This window comes from Filicampus tigris, chromosome 10 (assembly GCF_054856515.1).
Source record: "Filicampus tigris isolate MCC_2025a chromosome 10, RoL_Ftig_1.0, whole genome shotgun sequence".
Lineage (NCBI taxonomy): Eukaryota > Metazoa > Chordata > Actinopteri > Syngnathiformes > Syngnathidae > Filicampus > Filicampus tigris.
This window is the reverse complement of record NC_141226.1, coordinates 9,001,292-9,016,269: the sequence shown is the minus strand read 5'-3', so window position 1 is coordinate 9,016,269 and position 14,978 is coordinate 9,001,292. Positions and strand designations below refer to the sequence as shown.

At 40.7% G+C, this 14,978-nt stretch overlaps 2 protein-coding genes across 2 annotated transcripts; one reads left to right on the top strand and one right to left on the bottom strand.

The window, feature by feature from the left end:
- The first annotated feature begins 947 nt into the window (after positions 1–947).
- LOC147140701 (polyisoprenoid diphosphate/phosphate phosphohydrolase PLPP6-like) lies at positions 948–5,770 on the top strand. Its single transcript, XM_086044181.1, has 2 exons — positions 948–1,407; positions 4,139–5,770. Exons 1-2 carry the CDS (start codon positions 993–995, stop codon positions 4,558–4,560), a joined length of 837 nt encoding a protein of 278 aa, XP_085900307.1. The 5' UTR covers positions 948–992; the 3' UTR covers positions 4,561–5,770.
- Positions 5,771–6,701: 931 nt separating this feature from the next.
- LOC147140700 (myocilin-like) lies at positions 6,702–9,340 on the bottom strand. Its single transcript, XM_086043342.1, has 3 exons — positions 8,770–9,340; positions 7,877–7,975; positions 6,702–7,799 (listed from the first exon to the last, which is right to left on the bottom strand). The coding sequence occupies exons 1-3, from the start codon at positions 9,239–9,241 to the stop codon at positions 7,006–7,008; spliced, it is 1,365 nt and encodes a 454-aa protein (XP_085899468.1). The 5' UTR covers positions 9,242–9,340; the 3' UTR covers positions 6,702–7,005.
- Between the last annotated feature and the right edge of the window lie 5,638 nt (positions 9,341–14,978).

The window sequence follows — 14,978 nt, the reverse complement described above, 5'->3', positions numbered from 1 at the left end:
TTTTGGAATGTGGGAGGAAACCGGAGTACCCGGAGAAAACCCACACAGGCACGGGGAGAACATGCAAACTCCACACAGGAAGGCCAAGGCCGGATTCAAACCCACAACCTCTGCGCTGTGAGGCGGATGTGCTAACCAGTCAAGCACGTACCGCCATTTTATGTCATTTAGTACTTTAATAAGGGATTTTCCTGAGCTGTAATGAGGTCGGAAACCTGATTGGAATTGACCAAAAAGTCAGTTTGAGTTCAAGAATTTGCTGAGTTGATCAAAAAACACTTTCTCGACAATCTTGGTTAAGAAGGGAAGGAAAGTAAAGTAAGATTTGATATAAATTATGTATGTACAATTTAAAAGTCCGAGATACAGCGTGACCGCCAAAAGTCAACGGTTGGAGGAGGACGGTTGGATATACCAAAGTCAGAATATTGTTCTTGTACTGGATCTCATTAGATTGTGCAAGCCTTAAATAGAGAGGAAAGTGGACAAAGTAAGTAAAAAAGAATAGTAGTAGGCTGCAGGCCGGTAAAAATTTTAACACGGGCCACATTTGGTCCCCACGGGCCCGACTTTAGACATGCCTGATATAGAGTGTTCAATTATAACCTACCATACATACTTTTGGAATGTGGGAGGAAACCGGCGTACCCGGGGAAAACCCACGCAGGCACGGGAAAACATGCAAACTCCACACAGGAAGGCCGGGGCCGGATTCGAACCCACGGCCACTGCACTGTGAGGCGGACATGCTAACCAATTGAGCACCGTCCCGTCCTGCCCCAATATTATTATTATTATTATTATTATTATTGTAGTCTTAGAAGTTAATGGTTTGGATTTTAAAAAAAATGGCGTCCAGCAACCCTCCACCCCCGAGTCAAGATATGGATGCATGGATGGAAGTACAGCGTGTGATGGGGACCATGTGACCACTCCGGTGTACATCATGCTCTGATGTGCGCCTCAGCACATGTGACACAGGTGGTCGACACATGAGGGACGGGTTGCTATCCGGGGACACCAAACGAAATATGTCCTCAGCGGTGTCCAGACGGAATAGCTGCCGTGGAAGTCAATGTGGAACTCGATCGTCAACATCGGAATGTCGACGTCGGGGCTCCAATTCTTCTCACTTGGTTTCTCGAGCACCGAGTGAGGAGCTTTCCGTCAGCTTGAGCCAACCGATAGTCACCGTCACGCTGCGCTTCCTGTTGGCCATCGACCTGTGGTTGTCCAAACGGCTCGGCGTGTGCGCCTGTGAGGGTTCATCGTGGGGTGGCATACGACCCCTGGTGAGGCTGGTGGAGTTCTCCGGCCATGTAGTCCCTTGGCTCATCGGCACTCTATACGCTCTCCTCTGTGGGCACAGTGCAGCCGAGCAGGAAATCATGCTCAATTTGGCCCTGGGTGAGTGGCAATGTGCAAGTTTGAAATGATTATGTGAGAATTTACGAGTATTTTGATCATCCAGAAACGTTTACTTAATATCATGATAAATATTGGTGTATAATTACGTATAACTATATGTAGAGATGGAACCATTTACATGCTGTACTTGCTGCACTAATAGAAGTGCAGTTACGTGTAGGCCTATTTATATATCGCTGGATTCGGGCCAAACCATCATAAGTCACATTTTGGTGAATTTAATATTTTTTCATAAATCTAGACTATTGGTTAGTCCACACGAGTGTTACTTTTGCACATTATTGACCAATCTAATGTGTTGAAAATGGCTTGCTGTCTTTCACGATGCAATGCAAATGGTTGAGCAAACTTGCTATTTTGTGGGTCTCCTTAAATGTGACTATTTCGGAGGTACAAGGTTTTGGCCCGATGCCAGCGATATATAAGAAGTGCTGGTTCAACTCTAAAAGAAAAAAGTACATACTCTGAAATGTTAAAATAAATAAATAAGAAACTCCTGCACGCAAAATGTCCATCTTTTATTACATTACATAGTGCTAATACCGAGAAGAAGAATTTGGAACAAAAAAATATGAACAGCTTTGCTGCAAGCTAAATTCTTTAGCTCAGTCCACATTACATTTATGTCAGGATCAGTAATTGCTTTAACAACAGGTCCACCAATTTCGACAAAGTGAGGAGTAAAAGCTACCAATATCTGTTTTCAGATGTAGAGAGTACTATTAAAAAGTAATGACAAAATACTAAGTCAAGTACAGATAACTGAAAAATGTACTTAATACAGTAACAAAGTAGATGCACTTTTCCTCCCAGCACGCACTACAGCTATGTGAGTTCCTAACTGGACTCTTTGCAGCTCTAAATGGATTTGATCAAATCTAACTAATGCTGATGGCTATTTAGATAACAAAACAAAAAATAGAATGCTGCTGACTGGCCAACATTTTAGTAAGTGTCAATTCCTTGTGGTCCATAACTATGCTAACATATATAAATATAATTACTGGATTCCAGGGTAACAGTTTGTGCATTTTCATGATGCAAACGGATACAGATAGTACATTTAGACTTACTGGTGTTTTACATCTTGGAAATGTATGTCAAGTACTGCACATTTTAGCTGACTTTGCTGTGCCTGCAGACTGTACCTGTACATCCCTGTGTGTGACAGGAAAAAGCCAGTCCAGTCATGGAAAATTGTTCTTCGGTGCTGGCACCACTGGAGCCACTGAGTGACATGCACACAACACAAGTGATGCTTTATTTGCATGTGTAGATTATTTTGGATGACAGACAAAATCCCCATGCTGGTACACTTGTCGGCCTATTGTCCTGTGATGAAATGCCAGAGCTATTCTGGGAATGCGATAGTGGATTACTGTGTTTTGGAAATATCAGGGCCTGTTTTACTCTTGGGAGGAAATAATTGTCAATTCTGTGGAACTGATTTTCATTATGGCACAGGCATGCACATATTCGAGTTCGGAAAAGTTATTGAAAGTTGGAAAATTCTTTAGTAGAGGTACAATAATTTTAATTCCTGGAAGATGGTATTCAAATCTTTATGTGATATTTAATGGTCTTTGACTTCAACAAACAACATATTTTAAATAATCACAATCTAATTGTCTTTAGTGACAAAAATGCATGAGACACAAAGAATTAGTTTGACTGCATGTAGAATACATGGATCTCAAATGCTATACTATAAAAATGCCCAAAAATATGTCTTTGTGTGTTTATTGGAATGTTTAGCCGTCTTATGAGCATCAGATTAAACTATTATGCAATCAGTCAATAAAGCCCATCAAAGGCAGTGTATCAATACAATTGTTACTTAGCTTTTGGGCTCTCATGCCAACCTAGCATTAGCAATAAAACAAAATGTGGACGCTGGTATAGATACCTACACCCAAACTGAGAGATGAACTCCCCCGGGTTAGCTTAGCACATGCTAGCTGCCTGGTACGTCATAACAAGATTGAATTAAAATTAGACCAAATGCAAAAAATAAAAATAAAAAAAATACAGGGTTCTACCCTTGGCCTGTATATGGCAAGGGATCCTGGTGATGAGAGTAAGTTATATCCAACTAAAATGGAAAACATTTCCGTAGGTTAGCGGCTGCATCAACGCGCTGATGTATTTAAATACATTTAGTAGTTAGTAATACATTTTCAAATAAGCCACTTTGGGCGACATGTGGTGTGCCCTCCATTTACTATTTTGATCAAATTCGACTTTTCCATTTGAGGGACTATAAATAATATATATATATATATATATATATATATATATATATATATATATATATACATATATACATATATATATATATAGAGAGAGAGAGATCTATGCATATATATATCTATATATATATATATATATAGATATATATACATATATATATATATATATATAGATATATATATATATATAGATATATTAGGACTGAAAAACAATTTAATTTTACTCTTGAGTGCGATTTTGGCTGTCACAATTTAATTACCTGATCGATGGCAATATTTACATTTAAAATACATTGATTTGATATTTGTAGTCCAAGGAGTTGGTGCTGCTGTGCTCATTTGACATACTAAACAGTATTTAACCTTTTAATCATTTTTCCCCCATTTTGTTTTTCACCCTATGATTTTCATGTTAAGGACATTTTAAGCGCATTTCAACAAATCTGTTTCTGCCCTCCTAGCACTGCTCTTAGATCTGCTGTTGGTCAGACTTGTCAAGACTGTGGTGAGACGTCGACGTCCATCCCAGAACCGCACAGACATCTTCTCCACTTTCTTCATTGAGCGCTACTCCTTCCCTTCTGGCCACGCTACACGAGCAGCAATGTGCGCCCGCTTCCTCTTAGCCCAGCTGGTGGACACTAACTCCATGCGAGTGCTGGTGTTGGGATGGGCCGGCCTGGTGAGCATATCCCGGCTGCTTCTGGCCCGCCACTATGTAACAGATGTGGGCTTTGGTTTGGTAATGGGATACTGCCAATATGACCTTGTGGAAAGATTGTGGGTGACCTGGGACTGCCTACAGGACCTGCTGCTCATGAGGCTGCAGGAAAGACTTAACAAGGTTTATGGTCGACTGTGGATGGCCAGTTGGACACATTAGGGCAGTGTGTAAGGATTTTGTGCCTGCATATGTAAATTATCTGAAGATTTTGTGTTTGGGCAAGATGAACTTTACCCTTACTCACAGATCTTGTCACCTCTCTATTACTGCAACTTTCAGTATTCGCACTAGAATTATGAAAGATTCGTTTATTGTGGTTGTTGATTGCTGTGGGGGTAGAAATGCAGTGCATCACAATTAGAATTGAGTATTCTAGCCCATTCAATTAAAATAAAACTTCTTTGTGTAATGTGTTTTTTTTTTTTAAGTGGTCTTGTACAGAATTTGATCTCATTAGATTGCAGAAGTGTATGTGGGTTCATCAATCACAGCAACTGAAGATATTTCTGTCATCAAAATTGAAACAAGCAGTGATGATATTGAGAGATTTTATGGATGAATATTGAAGAGAGTTTGTTTTTGGTGATTGCTATTTATTGTTTGTAGAATACTTTGACTCATGTTATGTAGCTGAACGAGATAACTCTAAATATGATGCAATGCAGTTCTACACCACTGCAACCTACACCTACGATAATTATGTTGAATAAACACCTCTTTGAAAGTGTCAATTAGCATTAATATGGTGTATGTTAGTCAGAATGCCTCAACTCTCACACATCCAAGTTTCCTTCAGATGCTCAGTGTACTGTCTCCTATTAAAACAAAGACCCTCCCATTTACAATGCTTGTACTTTCCCAAAGACAACGATCTTATTGGATCTCTCTCTCTCTCTCTCTCTCTCTCTCTCTCTCTCTCTATATATATATATATATATTTTTTTTTACACAAACCCTAATTCCAATGAATGTGGGACATTGTGTAAAATGTAAATAAAAACTCACTCTTCCTATGAGGCCACGCTGTGGATTACATGATCTAATCTGATTTCAGAATCCTTTCCCTTTTGAACAACCCATTTCAAGATTTGATCTAATTCAACGACGGCGGTTCCCAAAGTGGTTAACCTTGCCCCATCCTTGCTTGTGAACCACTGAGCTTTTCGGGGGTGCTCCTTTTATAGCTAATCATGACACTCACCTGTTTACAATTAACCTCTGCGGAATGTTCCAAACGTTTTTTTTCTTTAGCTCTCTTCAACTTTCCCAGTCTTTTGTTGCACTTGTACAAGCTTTTTTGGAACACGTTGCAGGCACCAAATTCAAAATGAGAGAAAGTTGCAAACAAAACAGTTTTCATCATTTTGATTAAATATATTGTCTTTGTAGTTTATTCAATTGAATAATGGTTGAAAAGATTTGCAAATCATTCTTTTTTTAATTTACGTTTTACATGTGTTCAATTTTAATTTAACAACGGTGTGGTTTTTGGATGAAATATCTTCCATTGACCACAGTGTAGCTATTGCATATACAGACTCTTTTCCACAGGGGGCGCCATGTAACCAGAACAGGGTACGTGTTGAAACTGAAATTGTAATCCATCATAATTTAAAGGGTCTGCATCATGCAGAATCGACTTTATTGAGCTTTGGGCCATTTTAAAATGCTATTTCGTCACTAAAAGAACCTCCAAAACGGTGTTGTCGTTCATTCATCCATCTCTGAGCATCACTGGTTTTAAAGCACCTGCTCTGCCCAATTCTACAAAGCGATCGGGTCCTCAACCTTGAGGAGCCACCCCCGTACCAACCCTGCAGACTAAAAACACACCCACTTTCTCAATCAGCCAGTGGGACGCCCGACAAGCGTGTCCGGGAAAGAGGCGCTATGAGCCGTCACCCCTGCCGAGGCGCCGGCCTCCACGGGCTGGAGCTCCGCTGCTCTGAAATCTTTGTAAGGTTGTTGCCATTGTGTATAAGCACTTTTGTTTGCGACCTCACATCAGTATGTGCATAAATCTGTTATACGAACGTTGAATGTGCGCATTCTGGTTTATGGGTGTTTACAAACGACATCGTGATCTTCCTCATGCTGATCAATGCAGCATCACAACGCTTATCTACACAGCACATTCTTGCAATGTACAGTATTTGTGTTTCTGACTGCATGTGTGCGTGAGCGTGTGTGTGTGTGTGTGTGTGTACTTGCCTCCAATATACACTACAGTAGGCCACTTTGTCATTCACAGTGAGACTGACAGATTGTTTGACTGTATTTGTTTAAAAGTTAAATCGTGATTAAAAGTGGGACATCATCTGTATTTTATTAGGATCTGCCCAACATATACACATTTATCACTGAAGTGACACGTCTGCTTGTGCTAAATGCATCCTAGTATTTACATTGGTAATAGAAAAAATAGATTCTAGTTATACATGGCGGTGAGACGTTGTCATAGCAACTTAGTGGGAAAGAGCAGCAAAGTGATGTGTGACCTATTATCCTAAGTGGTGATTATGTTTTTTTCTAAAATCACATTCATTTTGCTCAAAACAGTTCAAAAGACAGCATCCCCCTCCCTGAGGCTCTCTTGTGTCTTCTTCACTCTATAGCCCCGCCCACTCGAACGTCATAGGTGACCATGTGGAAGTTGTCCCAAGCAAACAGCTTCCTCTGGGCGTGATTATAGTCCACCATGCTGTTGTAACGATACTTGTTCTTGAAAGGCACAGAGAGGTCGCGGCCCACCTTGGTGGCTGTGTCAAACACATGGTTGATGGTGGTGTTGCCCGCTGAATAACTGGCCACTGTGTACAGACGACCACACACCATGAACGCATTGGCCACTGTGTTCTTCCTGATTTTCGTCTCCCAGCTTCTCTTCACTTGGAGGCTCTCAGGGTCCAGCTGGGAGAGCACAACGGCGCCTTTTGCCTTACTCGTGCTGTAGATGGCCCAGAGACCTTGCTCATCTACTGCCAGGTCAATGTCAGTGTAGCCCCCCCATGAGTAAGGGTACTGACCGTGGAAGCCGGCATGAGGGAGATCCCGGCGTGATGCCAGGCTCTCCGAGGCCAGGTCGTAGCGGATAAGTGTGCGGCTGCGTTTACGCTGGTAGTAGAGGGAGCCGCGGTACACTGTTGCCCCCGTGCTCTCTACCGCTTCAGGCAGGAGCAGGACTTTCGTCGGGAAGCCACGGGAGAACTGGTTCATGTCTTCATATGCAAACAACTGACGGACGTCTTTGCCCACTGTGTCGATACGCCACACGGTCGTGTTGGTATAACGAGTATCTTGAGGCTCAGGATCCTGCAGCCAAACTCCATACTTTCCTGTAAAACCATCAGCTTTCCTGTGTAACACTGGATCTTCCACAGACAGCAACTCACCGCAACCTAGAAAAAAAAAAAAAAAAACACACAATTTTCTTTACTTTTGCTTTCAAACATCCCAGCGCATTGAAGAAACTTACTGGAAGCATTTCGATCAGGAAGCAGATGAGATGCTGGGACTTCTGATACCTCTGCCTTCATCTCCTGGTAGGCATCATTACTAAAATCATATCCATGATCTGTGGAAATAAATGAAAGTCATCATTATTTTAGTGGTGTACCGGCTTGTCACTGGTTTGGTACCCTTAGAGACATATATATGATCGTATATATGAATTTTGCAGTTTGGCAGTATACCCGTACGGCTTTGGAAAAAGTACAAACGGTTTTGCTGGAGTCCTGAGGGGTACATTAGCGTGGATGGGATCTTGAGGGATATAAATTGACTCCCCATTTGTTACTGCGGTACTGCTTTTGTATGATCATGGTGGACTTTTACAGCTTGTGCATACACCTGTGTGGCCTTTCAACAGTATAAGGTTCCTCTGAGTCCAATAAATTGCCCTGTGGTTTGCATTAGTGTGCGGTGCTGGTCAAAGGTTCGGACACAGCTTCTCATTTATAGTTTAGCAAGTGTGTCTAAACTTTGGTACTGATTGGTCCTTGAGGGACAGACTAAGACGCCCGCTACCCTTCAGCTGATTCAACTGCGACAGGGCTGCAACTAAAGCAGCATGATGCATTTATTTATGTAACCAAGAGGTTCCCCCGTTACTTCACTGTGGCATTCCTCAAAACATAAACGTAAACAAGACATACATGAGTGACAAAGTTGTAAAATAAGACTATGTTGTAAATTCCAATCCCCTTACTCAACCTGAGACTATTACTGCAACCTGACCTGCTGCCCTTTTCAAGACGTCATTATGTCAGTCTACCAGCAAGACATTTAAATAAGGGCAAAAAAAAACAGAGTAATGGTGCCAGTTGTGTCTTCAATTCAGGTTTTTGCTTTCCTCAATAATGCACATACCACTGGCAAGTCTGTGGTTGAGTTCTCTGCGAGCATCTGCTGAGGTGTTTGTCTGCAGACAAGGCTTCTTCCTGAGGCTCTCAGCCTCACCACTGAGTTCCGTCACCCTCGCGTGGAGCTCCTGGACCTGCCTGCTAAGTCGATCCTTGTCCTGTCGCAGCTGGTTTCTTTCTCCTGTTATCTGGGAGAAACTTTCTGGGAGGCCCACCTCAGCATCACTCCTGGTGCCCACTCCGGCCATGAGCCGGCTAACCAGAGCCTCCAGCAGGGTGAGCCGGGACAGGATACCTTCCATCTCGGGTCTCCCGCTGCCCCCAGCGCAGCTGGTCTCCTGAGGGCTGGACACAGTAAAGGTGTACTGGCAACGTCCGGCAGCATCATTGGAGCGATGCAGGGACGCTTGATCTTCAGCCTGGAGTTGGCTGGCCAAAATGAGGCATGACAGAGACAGAAGAGCCACCTGATGCCACATTCTGCAACGGTGATGGTTTTTTTTGTCCGATAAAAATATACTTAACTTGCGCCTCAATTTTATTCTCCTTGAAGCTGTTTGTCCGCCTCAGTGTTGTCAGGGCAGATCAGTCTGAATAACAGCAATGCTGAGAGAGGGATATTTATACGAGTAAGTGTCACCGTGTGGGAGGAGAGAGGGAATGCGCCAGGGAGGGAAACAGCCCGAGGGTGTGATGTTTGGCCACGTGCTTGGTCTCGATGGAAACAAACAAAGTGAAAATCACACTGCATGAGTGTTTAATGTATTTATCTTCCCTGTAGCGTCCCAGCAGTAGGTATGCTTTTGCAGGATATTTTGACTGGACAGCATCCTTTCTGTGTCTACTGGCTGTCAGCTGCAATGTTGTTTACTTCCCCCGTAAGTGATAGTTTTACCATCAAACCACAGTGCCATTTACGGTAAATGCTGTTAATGACCGGTATGGTTTGAAATGGGGGCCGGAGGGTAAACGTTAAGGAATCTGGGAACATGCAGTCTCCATGTGTTGACCAACATTGTGCTTCAATCACCCAAAGCTGACTCGCCTGCCTGCTTCAAAGTAGGCAGGCAGCCTGACACAGGTGCTGAGAATGGTTTTGATAAAAGCTTGAATTGTTCTTCCCTTCTTCCAACCAAAACATGTACTTTTCATGACCATCACGTGCTTTAAAAACACCTGATTAATGTCTTGTTTTTGCATTCACTGGAGCTTCACAGTTTAGCTCACATTTTGTGAGGTTGTACAGTGATGCGTTGAGTCTCCATGATTACAGTAAGCCGCCATAAGTAAGCCATAATAATGCTGATTCCTGATTCCTACATTTTGTTATATATAACAGGAATGAAGACAAATATGCCTGACATACTCACGCCAACATTTGAAACGTCATAGCTCAACTAACTGAAGAATTACCCTTAGTGCAAAATAAATCTGTTTGCAAACATACTATAAATGCAAACCTAAAATGAGTAAACTACATTCTGGGGGCAGACGGGACTGAAGTGCAAAAAGATGTTCAAGAAGTTCAATTTGTTCACATTTTGGTGTACACTATATTGTCCTTTAATCATTACTGTTTGCTTATTGGTGACTTTGCCATAATGTAGGGAGAGCCACGGTAGAGGCCGCTTTCAAGAAAAAAGACAGAAAAAGCCAAACATGTGAAGAATGTATGCTTTATTTGCTTATTGAACTGAAGCGATGCATGACATGTCAACATTTTTTTTTTTTTTTGCCAAACATAGCTTGACCAAGTTGAAACAAAACGTGAAAGCGAAAATAATCCGTCACCGAAGTATTTACTTTGAAAGTGCAATTCTTTTCAATATTTAGGTGGCAGTAGCTCATGCATATTCCTTTTACACATACAGTAGGCTATGTATGATTTACAAACTACTCCAAAATAATTTCTTCCATTATACTACAAGTATGAATCTCATACTAATTTGTCTTTGGACATGACAGATGATGTGCTGAGCTATTACTGCTAGTCATATTCTATATCTGTGGAATCTATATTAATGTAGTATGTAATTTTCAAAAAACTATAGTTCGGTCTATCCAGTAATTAGTGGGATAGTTAAAATTCTTTTTGTACCTGCATTGTGTACCTGTGCCTCATTACTGTAGTTTTTGTGAGACATCTGGGATTCAGCCCGATTCTTTCGAGCAGTGAGAGGAAATGATGAATGCATCCCTGTTGGAGTCTAAGTGTAGCCATTGTAAATGTCTTCAAAAACATGCCTGTCTGCATGCATGTTCCCACCTTCTTTTGACTTTCTTGTCAACATGCTCTCCTCCGTAACTATTACATCATATTTCCTATAACTCCAGATTTTTTTTCGACTACTATTTTGCAGTGCACATCTGTGTTTTGTTTCACAAGAGTAGTCGGCTGCCTAGTTAACCTACCTGTTTATGGCCCATGGCAAGGAGAGTCTCAGTGTTCAGCAGTGTTTTCGCCACAAGATGTGTGTTTTTCTTTTATAACGTCACTGTGGCTGGAAAAAATATGACACTAGCTCCTCTGTCAGCCTCCAAAAGTCCAGCAGATCACAACCTTATGTGTTCCAGAAACAAGAGTTAAGATACTCAACAAATGCAGGTCTTCTATAGCTGCATTTCTTCAGTATGAATAGGAAATTCATGAAAGCTTTTTTTCTGATTAGCAATTAGCAATTGTATGAATGTTTCATTATGTTCAACCAAAATATCCAATCAATATTGGAACCAGGGTTTTATTCATCGAAATATTGTGGAATGCCCTTGACCTGGTACTATTAAAAATGTGTCCAAAATATGTATATTTTGTAATGCCACTAAAGTTGCAAAACATAAGAATACATAAATACAATATGTTGGAGGATCTGCTTGGAAGTTGTGACCTGCCTGAGTGGAACTCATTCAGCAGGTGAGCTAAGTGGTGTCCTTAAAGGGGAAGTCAACGCAAACATTGCGTTTGTGGAATAAGTGCTAATCCAATCATTTTGAGCCATCTCTGGGGGTGGACATTTTGTCTTCTGTCGACTGAAAATCACAAACATGGCTCAGATTCAGAAAATAGGTCAGCCATGATTGGCCGTTGTGAGCAGTTGTGATGTCATTTTCAGTCGACAGAAGACAAAAGGGCAGAGATGGCTAAAAATTTCTGTCTTGGATCACACTAATATTAAAAATATCAAAATGTTTAACTTATCCAATCCAGCACGCATGATCGTCCCTGGTAAAATGCTTACTGACAACAGCTGAGTGATGTAATTGTTTTGATCATTCAGGTTGGTATGATGCTACCAGATGGAGAAATTGAAGCCATTATTATTAAAGTGGCAATGACGACAAAACCTGCAAAAATTGTATTTTGCACAATAGCATCCTGACTATTTCAAGAGGAAGGGTCATTTCAATGCCTGTATTTGTACGAATAATGAATTGCGTTACATCACGCGAAAGGATGAAGAAAGGAGGGCAGCCGGGGACATTACTGTTAAAGAAAAACAGACCAAATGAGGAAAAACTCAATTAGCCCAATACAATACCAACCATTACAGTTGTTGACTCAACCGTGTGTCAATTTCGATGAGGTCTTTATTAACGAGGCAGGGTTTTTAGCTCCTTTTCCAGTGACTGATGAAGTATTAATAACCGCCAGATGAGCAGATGTACTTTTGCATGTGTGAAGAGTTGCGTAACGTGCCTTTACTTGGGTGCCAGTCTGGATTATTGGTTTTCAGGATGTGTGTTGTCAGGCACTCAGTGTTCCAGCAGTCCGTAACTGCACCTCCCTGCCAGACCTAACAAAACGGCCTCAGAGGTGAGAAAGTTTAAAAATTGAGATTAAAGTTTAAATGAGTCTTTATGCTTTATAGATGAATGATTCTGATGAAAGAAGTTCAGAACCACCAGGACTCATCCTACAGCCAGTTTAGACAGAGGGCAAATGGACCCCACCGAGAAGTCAGACCTGCAGGCTTGGAATCCCAAACAGTCCTCTTGAGAGGGTTTGGACAAGCAAAACTTCAAGATACTAGCCCTGTATGATGGTTAGGAACTCAACCCAAATCACTTCTCAACAAGCAGCAATTTGGAAGATAGTGAACAATTCTTCAAAAAAGCAGCTTCAAGTTGTATATCCAATTCTCACTTGATGTGTGGCATCAAACTAAACATAAATCAAATAAAATTACATTTGGATTTTGAACAACCACACAGCTTCACCTTAGGAAAGTCTGCTTATCTTAATGATGGCTTATAATGCAAAATGCCACAGACAGGCGAACGAACAGCATCAGTGTCACAGTGTAATGACTCTTTAGGAATCAAATATTTGAACAGAAACAGTGAAGCAACACATGTACATAGACAATATAACAATACTAACATGCACATATTCTTTATCCTCTCCGAAAAATGGCTCATGTTACTGCAGCTTAATGGGGGGTTGTGAGCATCTCCATGTATATCATCATATGATTTGATGATCTGTTTAATTATGTTAATCCTCAATTTTTTTTACGAAGTACAATAATATCGAATGCTATTTTCCTTGATAAAAAAAACCCACACAACTTTTATTTTTTTGGCGGGGGGCTGGAATGCATTAATAGCATTTACATTCTATTCAAAGGGGAATGATGATGATGTGTTTTGCGTTATGTGTAGTCACAAAACAAATTAAACTTGTCTCAACTCAAGGCACCACTGTAACTCAATCAAAGAAAATTTATTGTCCGGCGCCTTGAAATTCCTTGAAATATATCCTCAGAATACTTCACACTCCAGGTATGGCTTTTGTTTGTTTGTTTTTGTTTTGTTTTGTTTTGTTTTGTTTTGTTTTGTTTTGTTTTGTTTTGTTTTGTTTTTTGCCTAAGTATTTGTTTACAGGGTTCCTCATGCTACAGCGCCTGTGGACTCACAGGCTGTAATTCAATCTACTGTAAATGTTAGTGCACTGTGTGGCATGAGACCTTTTTTTGAAGAGGTTGTGTTACATAATGGGGTCACAGTATTTCCCTTATTGATGACAGTTTAACAAGGGGCTATTTTTTAAACAACTCTGCTGTCAAAATTGCTTCCAGAGAGAAGAATGGAGAAAATTTCCAGCAATCTTAAGCTTCCCTTTAAAAAAACAAGCCAAGCACCAAGCCAGTTGCATAACTCCTGTTTTAATTTTAACATGACTGGGAGTTCTCACACACAGTATGCAGACAGTATTGGTGAACCGACACGGGCAACGGTCGAAGAAAATGTGGATTTGGCAGCTATGTTGATGTTTTTTTTTTCTGTTTTAATTCATCCCCAAAGTGTTTGTTGTGGTTAGGCAATGAGTCTCTAAGTTTTCTGCACCAAACCCATCCTATTAGAATGCCTTTATGAACCTTGCTTTGTGCTGGAACAGCAAAAAACTGAGGTCATTTTGTGGTCCGTGACATGCTTGCAAGACAAAAGTACCCTGAGCAAAAACACTTCAGTGCAATGAAGTGCACAGCATGTTCATAACGACCACCACGAAGCACTTCTTGATCTCCGGACAATAATCTGTTCTCCAACAGCACTTGATCATCCGTCAACTATTCAACATGTAACCTTAATTACTCTTTAAGTTGAATTTTAATGACCTCAGACAGGACACAAGTGCCCTTGACTTTTACTTGACAATACAACCAAAGAACAATACCACAGTCATGTCACACTGAACCTGAGCTCTTTTTTTTTTTTTTTTTTTGAAACGTCAGTTGGTACCATGCACACAAACATGTCTGGATTGTTACAAACAAAAGAAAAGTTTTGCTATTTATGTATGTGTTACTATGTATTTAACAAAATGCAGGTTCACATAAACATATGAAGAGTTTCATTTGGAAATTTTAACTAGATATCACAGCCGTTTAGTAATTCACTTTCATTTATACCACTACATTAATTTGAATAGCAGCCATGCTTCAAAATCATTAAAAAAAGACAAACAGTATTTCTATTCAGTCAGATAGTCCAGGGAGAAATAATAGGAAACACTAATTACATAATATTCAAACCATGACTTTTTAGGAAGAGAAGTATATCATGATTGTCTTGTTATTTGGTTAACCAGTTTGCCAGCAAATGCAAGACAAGCCTGTATATCTTCATGAAATGTGACTATTCTTGTCTTTGCATTGTCAGTAATTCTTAATAGTGCAATGGCATGATCTATCAAATGTTGTTTAATTTCACTTTGGC

Coding starts and splice junctions, on each gene's coding strand:
- LOC147140700 (XM_086043342.1), bottom strand. CDS start 9,241: ATGTGGCATCAGGTGGCTCTTCTGTCTCTGTCATGCCTCATTTTGGCC. Junction 7,976..8,769: donor CAACCACAGACTTGCCAGTG/GTATGTGCATTA, acceptor TTATTTCCACAG/ATCATGGATATGATTTTAGT. Junction 7,800..7,876: donor TCCTGATCGAAATGCTTCCA/GTAAGTTTCTTC, acceptor TTTTTTTTCTAG/GTTGCGGTGAGTTGCTGTCT.
- LOC147140701 (XM_086044181.1), top strand. CDS start 993: ATGAGGGACGGGTTGCTATCCGGGGACACCAAACGAAATATGTCCTCA. Junction 1,408..4,138: donor CATGCTCAATTTGGCCCTGG/GTGAGTGGCAAT, acceptor CTGCCCTCCTAG/CACTGCTCTTAGATCTGCTG.